Source organism: Triticum dicoccoides, chromosome 1A, assembly GCF_002162155.2.
Source record: "Triticum dicoccoides isolate Atlit2015 ecotype Zavitan chromosome 1A, WEW_v2.0, whole genome shotgun sequence".
Classification (NCBI taxonomy): Eukaryota; Viridiplantae; Streptophyta; class Magnoliopsida; order Poales; family Poaceae; genus Triticum; species Triticum dicoccoides.
The window spans coordinates 595,275,129-595,284,936 of NC_041380.1; the positions used below are offsets into that span (position 1 = coordinate 595,275,129).

The 9,808-nt window shown below is 48.0% G+C and overlaps 1 protein-coding gene across 1 annotated transcript; it reads left to right on the top strand.

Moving 5' to 3' along the window:
- Positions 1 to 5,939: 5,939 nt before the first annotated feature.
- On the top strand, positions 5,940 to 8,647 carry LOC119356666 (probable GABA transporter 2). Its single transcript, XM_037623650.1, has 4 exons — positions 5,940 to 6,318; positions 6,826 to 6,923; positions 7,620 to 7,806; positions 7,890 to 8,647. The coding sequence occupies exons 1-4, from the start codon at positions 5,940 to 5,942 to the stop codon at positions 8,645 to 8,647; spliced, it is 1,422 nt and encodes a 473-aa protein (XP_037479547.1).
- Positions 8,648 to 9,808: the final 1,161 nt, after the last annotated feature.

Below are 9,808 nucleotides of genomic sequence, written 5' to 3' on the forward strand. Positions count from 1 at the left end.
TCATGGTCTCTGCAATGCACTTGTACGACACCGACCGTGCGCTACCGTCAGTAGCAGCGCACAATGGGTGCAAGGGGGGAACGCGTACCATTTGGATGTCCCTTGGCATCGACGGGGGCGAGGCGTGTCCGTCGGTGGCCTTCATGTCGTGGACCGCCTCTTGTCGGGGCCGACACAACCAGCAGGACATGATCGATTCGACCACCAAGACTCCGCCGACCGCGAACACTGTCGCCTTTCGCAGAGTGGAGGCATGCCAGTTCGCAATCGCTGAAACCAGGTTCCCCATCTCTGCAAGGAGATAAGAAAATAGAGAGCCGTATCAAATGGAGAACGGAAGGGTAATTGTTGTAAAATGGAGGACACGTTGTCGGTGACTTACCTTGCCTTGGTGCTGGCTTTGCCTCTGCGAGCGGGGGGAGAGCGCCGACAGCAGGCTCGTGCTACCTCTGCGAGCGGGGGGAGGTGCGGAATGTCAGAATGGTGCGGAGAGCGGGGGAGGTGGGTGTAAAATGGGTTCGAAGAGGGAGAAGAGATTACAAGACCACTTACCATTTGTGTTAAATCGGTGGGCCGTTGAATGAATATATCTCCCATTGACGTGTCAACCCATGGACGGCACGCTGAACCGCCCTTTCCCGATCTATTCACCTTCAGACTATGTCGTCTTCCCCTAAAAAGAGGATGGGCTTTCTCGGATGTAGCCATGCAGGCCTAGTACGTGATCAGGAACCCCTAGTGGGCTGACAGGATGGGCTTTATTTCTTATATATGGGCTTTGGAGAAAGGAGTGGGGGCGAAGGCCATGGACTGAGTGGGGGCGTTGCATTATATTGCAGGCCTAGTACAAGTGGGCTTCAAAATCGAGTGGGGGCATCTGCCCCCACGGTCCTTCACGTGGATTCGCCCTTGCCTGTACCACCCATTCTTCAAATAACAAAAAATCTAGCTGAGATGGAGGCATTGGCAACTTCCTTTTACGAGGACCTATACACCTTGGAGGGGGTCACTAATATGAGGGAGGTCCTTGATACTGTTTCGTGCAAAATCACTCAGGCCATGAACGACACACTGAATGCCCCGTACAGTCGAGATGAAGTCAAGATCGCACTAGTCCAAATGTTCCCTATCAAAGCTCCAGGCCCTGACGGATACCCAACACATTTTTTCAGCGCCATTGGGAAGTATGTGGCGATGATGTTACAAAGGTGGTACTAAAAATAGTGGAGGGCACCGAGTCAGCTGAATGCATCAATGAAACGGTGCTGGTATTGATCCCCAAGGTAAAAAAAAACCTACACTATTGTCCCAGTTTCGTCCCATTAGCTTATGCAATGTCTTGTACAAGATAGCGTCGAAGGTAATAGCTAACAGACTCAAATCAGTCTTACCTGATATTATTTCTGAGGAGCAGTCGGCTTTTGTCCCGGACAGATTGATAACTGACAACATCATCATAGCTTATGAGTGCTTGCATTTCATGAAAAGGAACAAAGCCAAAAAGCAGCAGTCATGTGCTTTGAAGCTTGACATGATGAAAGCCTATGACAGATCGAGTGGGAGTACTTGAGGGCTATAATGCTTAAGTTGGGTTTCACTAACAGGTGGGTGGACATAGTGATGAGCCTAATTACCACACTGAAGTTTTATGTGCTTTTCAATGGGAAGAAATTGCAAGAGTTTATACCTTCGAGAGGAATCAGACAGGGGGACCCAATATCTCCATACTTGTTCTTGTTGGCAGCAGAGGGCCTTTCGTGCCTTTTAAAATCCAGAGAAGAGTCATCCAATTTGCATGGTTTATAAGTTGCACCTACGGTGCCACTAGTGAATCATCTTCTATTTGCAGATGACAGCCTGTTGTTCTTCAAGGCCAATAGTGTGGGTGCTGCCGAGGTCAACCAGGTGCTGAATATCTATTGTCAGGCGACAGGGCAACGAATTAACTACTCAAAATCCTCGATCTTCTTCAGTAAAGGGGTGCCCGGAGCTTAAGGGTGGAAATAAAAGCTTTGTTAAATGTTTCCAATGAAACTCTTAATGAGAAATACTTGGGGATGCCATCAGATATTGAAAATTCAAAAAATGGTGCTTTTAAGTATTTAAAAGACCGTTTGTGGAGCAAGGTGCAGGGATGTATTGAAAACACCATGTCATCAGCTGGCAAGGAAGTTCTAGTCAAGTCAGTGGCTCAAGCAGTGCCTGTTTTCTCCATGTCATGCTTCAAACTACCCAGGGGCCTATGTGAACACCTGAATATGTTGATAAGGAAGTTTTGGTGGGGCGGCAAGGACGGAAAAAGAAAACCACATTGGGTTTCTTGGCAAACAATGACACAACCAAAAGGGATAGTCGGTCTAGGTTTCAAGGACTTTGAATTGTTCAACCTTGCCATGCTAGCCAGGCAAGTGTGGCGGTTGTTGCAGCACCCTGAGACTCTATGTGCTAGACTCTTAAGAAGCATTTACTATCCATAGACTGACATTCTCCAGGCCACTCTTGGCGGTCACCCTAGCCAAGTCTGGAGAGCTATAGTCGAAGGCAGAGATACTCTGAAATAAGGATTGATCAGACGGATCGGAAAACGGAGAGACAACATACATATGGCGGGACAACTGGCTACCACGGGATGAGATGTTGCGACCGTATGGGTGCGTGACAGCGAACCCGCCATCCAGAGTGTCAGAGTTAATTGACCACACGTCCACGTCATGGGACAGGGCCAAAGTTGAAGTGACCTTCTTGCCAATGGACACTCAAGTGATATTGGGCATTCCCCTATGCACCCGCAATTTGCCTGACTTCTGGAGCTGGCATCACGAGAAGCATGGAGTTTTTTCAGTAAAATCAGCATACAGAATGCTAGTGGCCACTAAGCAACGGAGAGAGGCTTGGCTCGAGGGCAACTCCATCTCTTCAAGCACAAACACTGAGGAAGGCGCTTGGAAATCTCTATGGAAAACGAGTGTCCCGGCGAAGGTTAGAGTGTTTCTCTAGCGACTTTTAAAACATTCCTTTCCAGCGAATGATATAAGAGCACACCGACACATGACTGACTCGGCTAGCTGCAGATTGTGTGGAGCATCAGATTCATGGAGGCACTCCTTAGTGGAATGTTCTGCATCAAGATGCGTCTAGGCATTGAGTGATGGCGAACTTGCACATACAATGATGATGCTGACGGAGCCTTCTGCCAAGCACTGGTTGTTTACATTGAAGGAGACACTCGAACATGACATGTTTGTGCTGCTAGTGGTCACATTGTGGGCCATCTGGTCAACTAGGAGGAAAGCAATACATGAAGGGATTTTTCAAAGTCCACAATCTACTCAAGCATTCATACGCAGATTCATTGATGAGCTGCAGCTAGTAGCAGATCAGCAAAAACCTGTAGCAGATCGGGCAAATATACCTCCTACATCTTCCCGGCCAAGAGCCAAGGCTCCACCACAGGGTTATGCCAAGATCCATGTGGACGCTGCTGTCAGGTATGAGTGAGGTGGAGTTGCAGTAGCAGTCTGCAGGGATGGCAAAGGAAATTATCTGGGTAGCTCGGTGCTGGTCGTTTATGGCATGAGTAACCCAACCACGCTGGAGGCAGTAGCATGCAGGGAGGCGTTAGCCCTTGCGGAGGATCTAAACTTGACGAACTGTGTCATCTCCAGCGACTGTAAGCAAGTGGTGTGTGACATCTCTAAAGGAACCCTAGGGGCTCATGGGGCAATCATTGCCGAGATCAGGGCAAAAGCCTCTTTATTTAATTCGCAGTTCATTTTCGAGAGACGTGCTGTTAATTATGAAGCACATAGATTAGCTCGTTTTTCTCTTTCTCAGGGTTTGGGCCGCCACGTCTGGTTTGGCACCCCTCATGACCCTCGTTGTATCCCACATCATGTGGAATTTGGTGATGAATAAAAGTTTCTTTCACCCCTAAAAAAACCCATTCTTCAAAAGTATTCTTTTTTTGCCATTTTTGGAACATGGTTGGAATGCTATAACAACGCACTGTGTATACTGTTGCAGCTCTATTTTCATTATTGTCAGTTTTCTTGTCTGAAGACGAGTTAAACCCTGTGGTTTTCCCCGGTCAATGTATGTTGCCCGGCACATGGGCAAGCTGGAGGCTGAAACAATTTTTTTCCAAAACGAAGGCACATTTTTTGCCTCATCGATTAATTAAGAAGAAGAAAATTGCTCAATTTATTTAAGGAAAACTGAGCGAAAACATACACAAACGGAGCACGGACTAACTACTCACATGACAAGAAACCCCACAACCGCACATCCGGCCCTTGCCAAACTCTCCGAATGCACAACATCCACAAACTCCGACACTGCTACTATGCCAAGTGTATCCCGACAGGAACATCTTGACACAAGACATCATGCACCTCTCAATCCAAGAGGATAGGCTAAGAGATCATCATCCATCAAGCAATCAGAGACGCTTTGCCTATGACGCCACTCTTGCATTTGTGCACCTTCTTTTGTTTGTCCCTTATTGGCGTCCCCGTCAGAAGGCAAGCAATCGACCTGCCCAAATCAGGTCTAGCAACCTCCACGCTAGCGAGCAAGTAACACACTTTCTTCGCAAAGAAAGCATCTGGATTTGGAGTAGGTGCCAACACACTTGGCTCAATGGCCATGCCACTCACATGCATCACATGCTTGATGGTCACAGATGAAGAAAAGGCAACAACATATGAAACTCCACGCTCCATGGCCAACTCCTGACTCCCAATGGACTTAGGCGAAACAAATATAGGTTGCCTATCTGAATGAGTTAAGTCGGTCAGTATGGTACTCCCTCCGATTCATATAACTAATCGCTAGTTTAGTACAAAGTTTCTAGCACGAAGTTGTACAAACTTTGTACTCAAGTAATATGGATCGGAGGGAGTAGCTTTTCTTATTGGGGCCAAGCTGACACGTGATGCGGAAATTAATCAGTGCTTGATTATCTTCCTCCTCTTTATTTGGAGTAGACTAGTTCAGTTGCCGTACTTATACACTAGATTAAATTATGTATGATGAGAGAGAGGACAGAGCATATGCCTTGGAAGTGTTGGTTCTACACACACTGCACAGACTTTTTGTTTCAGTTGCTACGAGCCTACGACCCAGTCTGTCTCTGAACTGCCCTATCAGTAGTTGAACCTTGTAGGCAGGCGTGTACCACGTCCAACTTTGAATGTCGAAACCACATGCAACACAGGAGACCTTGCGTCTCGATGCATTTCTTTTTATGGAAAAGGAGATCGGGGTACGTGACGCCGGCCGGCATAGAGGTACGGTACGGCACCGTACTCCCACGAACGAGGTAGGCACCGCCGGAAGTAGCAGCCGGCGGGCGGTCCTCGGCCCTGGCCGGTCATGAAATGCGACATGGTCCGCATGAAACCATGCCATGTTGGTATACTATATGATCCGCTCATGTTTGAAAATTGCTATCTTCATAGTAATTTATATGTTTGACTTGCGGCCACTGTTGAAAATGCTATCTTTGAGCAACTGGATGGGGCCACTGTTGTTATACTACGATCCATCATTCACCTTTGAAATTTGAAAAATGCTATGTTGATAGTAATTTATATTTTTGACTTGCGGTCAGGCTGGTGGTAACGGCCGGCACCTACTGCTCCAGCCTCCAAGTGATATATATGTATGTGTGATCCAGCCAGCTTCACCTCCATCCATGCCATGCGTCTATACTTTTTACTCACTTGTGAGCTGTGACCCTGCGACTGCGGAAGCAATCTTCTTTCAAGTCGTGTTTGCTGTGCTCCCAGTCCCCCAGCTCGCCAGCATTGGTTGACTGAGCTACGCTTACGTCCATCGTCGGCCGGTCTCCATGTACTATGTATCTGCGCGTGCATGGTGACGCCGTGACGGACCACCATCCATCAGCCCGGCCGCGAAGCTAAAGGAAGGAGGTATCCATGGCCGTCGCCTCGCTGTCCTCCTCTTCCTCCTTCTCCGCCGCCGGGGCCGTGGCAGATGAGGCAGCGACGGCCCACCGCCGTGCGCCCAGCTCCGGCGAGGGTAAGGCGGGGGATGCGGGGGCGGCGTTCGTGCTGGAGGCCAAGGGCACGTGGTGGCACGCGGGGTTCCACCTCACCACGGCCATGGTGGGCCCGGCGGTGCTGTCGCTGCCGTACGCGCTGCGGGGGATCGGCTGGGCGCTGGGCCTCGCCACGCTCTCCGCGCTCGCCGCCGTCTCCTTCTACACCTACTACGTCATGTCCCGGGTGCTCGACCACTGCGAGGCCGCCGGCCGCCGCCACATCCGCTTCCGCGACCTCGCCGCCGACGTCCTCGGTATGCCCATGGTCCATGGAGCTCGAGCACCTGTTTCATCGTCACCATTAACCTTCTTTAGCTTACTATATATGTCCACTTGTCCAGGTCATCATTATATGACCAACAGCATGTAAGTAACAATATTTGCTAAGAAATGATACAACACAGAAGTTGCACCGAGCACCACAACAGCAACAACAAAATTTTACATCACCAGAACCATTTTCCAATACAAATTTAGCGGTTTATTTTATAGCATAATGTGTACTCCCTCCGTTCCTTAATATAAATCTTTTTAGAAATTCTACTATGGACTACATACGGAGCAAAATAAGTGAATCTACAATTTAAAATATATTTATATATATTCGTATGTAGTTTGTAGTGGAATCTTCAAAAATACTTATATTAAGGAACGGAGGGAGTATTATATTTGTTAGATTGATGATCTAGAAATACGAGTGCGATGAAAATAAAATACGAGTACGTATGAACCAACTGATGAGCGGTGTGATTTTTGTTAAGGATCTGGATGGGCGTTCTACCTGATGGTCGCCGTGCAGGGTGCGATCAACGTTGGGGTCACCATCGGAAGTATCTTGCTCGCCGGCAACTCTCTACAGGTGATTAGTGAGAATGATCTGTGCACATAAGTCTTTTACAAATTCTAATATGAACTACATACGGATATGTATAAACTTATTTTAGAGTTTAGATTCACTCATTTTGCTCTGTGTGTGGTTCTATAGAATTCTCTAAAAAGACTTATATTTAGAAGGGAGTATAAAGATAAGACACTTATTTTAGGACAGAAAGTGTACTATGCAGGCTCAGTCTCTCGGAGGTGCTCATAGAGGTAGGGTGTACGTGTGTGCGTTCATAGGGATGAGTGTATGCGCATATATATAAGCGCTTATATCTGTACTGATGCTCAAAAAAAAGTGTACTATGCAATATAAAATGGCCTGTATTGGCTGTTTTTTTTCTTTGCATGACCTTTCTAATTCAAAATCAAAATATATGCTGTAGGGAAACATACCATTTCCCCCCAAAAGGCTAAGATTTACAAAAAAATTAGACTGTTTATATAAAACCGAAAGCGGATTACAATCATGTAATTGTTCGGTGAATGGACTTGTTTTTTCACTAAAAATGTGTTTTGATAGTTGGTTACTGATTTTTTGGAATGACACCAGTGAGTATTGGTCCGCTTTCTCTTTTCTATTTTTACATAATATTGTCAAAATCTTGGCTACCTAGATCGAAATCAAAAAGTCACTCCAAGCAGCTAAGCTTAATCGATCTTCGGTGATTTGCAGATTATGTACACGAGCTTGGTGCCGGATGGCCCTTTGAAACTGTACCATTTCATCATCGCCGTCGCCTCCGTTTTAGCTCTCTTGTCCCAGATGCCGTCATTCCACTCTCTGCGGTACATTAACCTCGGCTCGTTGGTCCTTAGCGTTGGCTACACCATCCTCGTCTCTGCATCTTGCATTCGGGCAGGTATGCACAAAACATCAACAATCTATGCCTACTCGGTGTTTTCGGAGAAAAAAACAACCTCACTCTCGATCTCTACATGATAGGTCTCTCGAGCAATGCTCCGGCGAAGGATTACTCGCTGAGCACGTCTAGGTCGGAGAAGACTTTCGACGCCTTCCTCTCCGTCTCCATCCTAGCCGCGGCGTTCGGCAACGGCATCCTGCCCGAGATCCAGGCCACGCTGGTGCCTCCGGCGGCCGGGAAGATGGTGAAGGCGCTGGTGATCAACTACTCGGTGGCCTTCTTCACCTTCTACCCGCTGGCCATCACCGGCTACTGGGCCTTCGGCAAAACGGTCCAGTCCAACGCCATCCAGAGCCTGATGCCGAACACGGGACCCTCGCTGGCACCGAGGTGGCTGCTCTGCCTCACCGTCGTGCTCGTCCTCTTCCAGCTCCTTGCCATCGCGCTTCTCTACGCGCAGGTGGTGTACGAGGTCATGGAGAAGAGGGTGGCAGACGCGACGCGGGGGAGGTTCTCGTGGCGGAACCTGTTGCCGCGGGTGGCGATGCGGACCTTCTACGTGGCGCTCTGCGCGTTTGTGGCGGCGGCGCTGCCGTTCTTTGGCGAGATCGTGGGTGTGATCGGAGCCGTGGGGTACATTCCGCTAGACTTTATACTCCCCGTCGTCATGTACAACATGGTAGTGTCGCCGCCTAGGAGGTCGGTGGTGTATGTGGCCAACGTGGCGATCATGGTCTTGTTCACCGGCCTCGGGGTCATTCGCGCGGTCGCATCCGTGAGGAAGCTCGTGCTCAACGCCGGGCGTTTCAAGCTCTTCAACGACCATGTCGTCAAATGAATTCATTTCTTGCTCCTATCACACTACCTCTCTTGTCGGATATCTTGTTATGTATTGTTAGGTGCACAACATTTCTCCAAAAAAAAGTGCTCTGACTGTGATTTTCTAGTAACTAGGAGTAGAAGATAACCGCGTGTTGCGGTAGGAATTGTTGGAAAAATTGCTCAGACTCTTTTTTAACAAGAATATCAGACTTATTCAGTAGGTCAAAATGTTGGCGCTAGATTGCTGCAAACAGCTAGAGAATGCAAGCTCGAATAATCTCGTGTCGAGACACTTCACCACAAATATGTATCACAACACAACACGATAATGTGGAGGCATGTGGCCCCTACGACGCAGAGGAAGAAAAACACTACGCCCTGGCTCCCTGCTGGTTTGGGCCACGTAATGGAATGCAGCCCACGTTAGTCTATCGATGGGCTTTTGGGCCTGCAGGATCGGGCTCCTCCGCTCATGCGGGTGCGGCCGGGGAGAGCAAAACACAGCAGTGTAAGGTTATTTAGTCCCACCTCGGCAACGCAAGAACGAGTAGACCGGTTTATAAGCTCGAGCGCCATATCCACCAGTCAACATATGGCAGCTGAGCCCAAGAAATCCTCTGTTTTCTTACAACAAATCCCTGCAGTTTCGTCAGCCCCTTCTCTTCTCTACAACAAAGACCTTTTTTTAATGAAACCATCTACAACCAAGTCTCAAATGGATAATTTACTCACAGGTTGGCCCTTTTCTTCAAGACACGTGCAGATCGGCTGCCTAAATAAATCTCAATATTAAATGTAAGATATGTTGAGAATTATACCCCAGAGAACAATCTCATAAGTTTTGGTGGCCATCCTTGTCAAAGAAAAACAACATAAATCTTTGGTGATCTCTATGCAACATAAAGTAGATTTGAACATTTTGATGATCCTACATTTGATCATCAGACCATACCTAAATATATCAATACATAGTCAAAGAAAAATCTAACATTACATAATCAGTCAACTCTTCTCCCGCGGGTTCGTGGAATGGCCTCGGCTGGTTTGTTGCTGTGATGTCAAAGCTGCGGTGCCGGGGCCCGGTGGCGTACGATGACGGGTAGCAGGTGGTCCGTTCGGTGATCTTCCACGACACTAGCCTTGCATGGTTCTCCTTCGTAGCCCTTTGTCGGTGTTA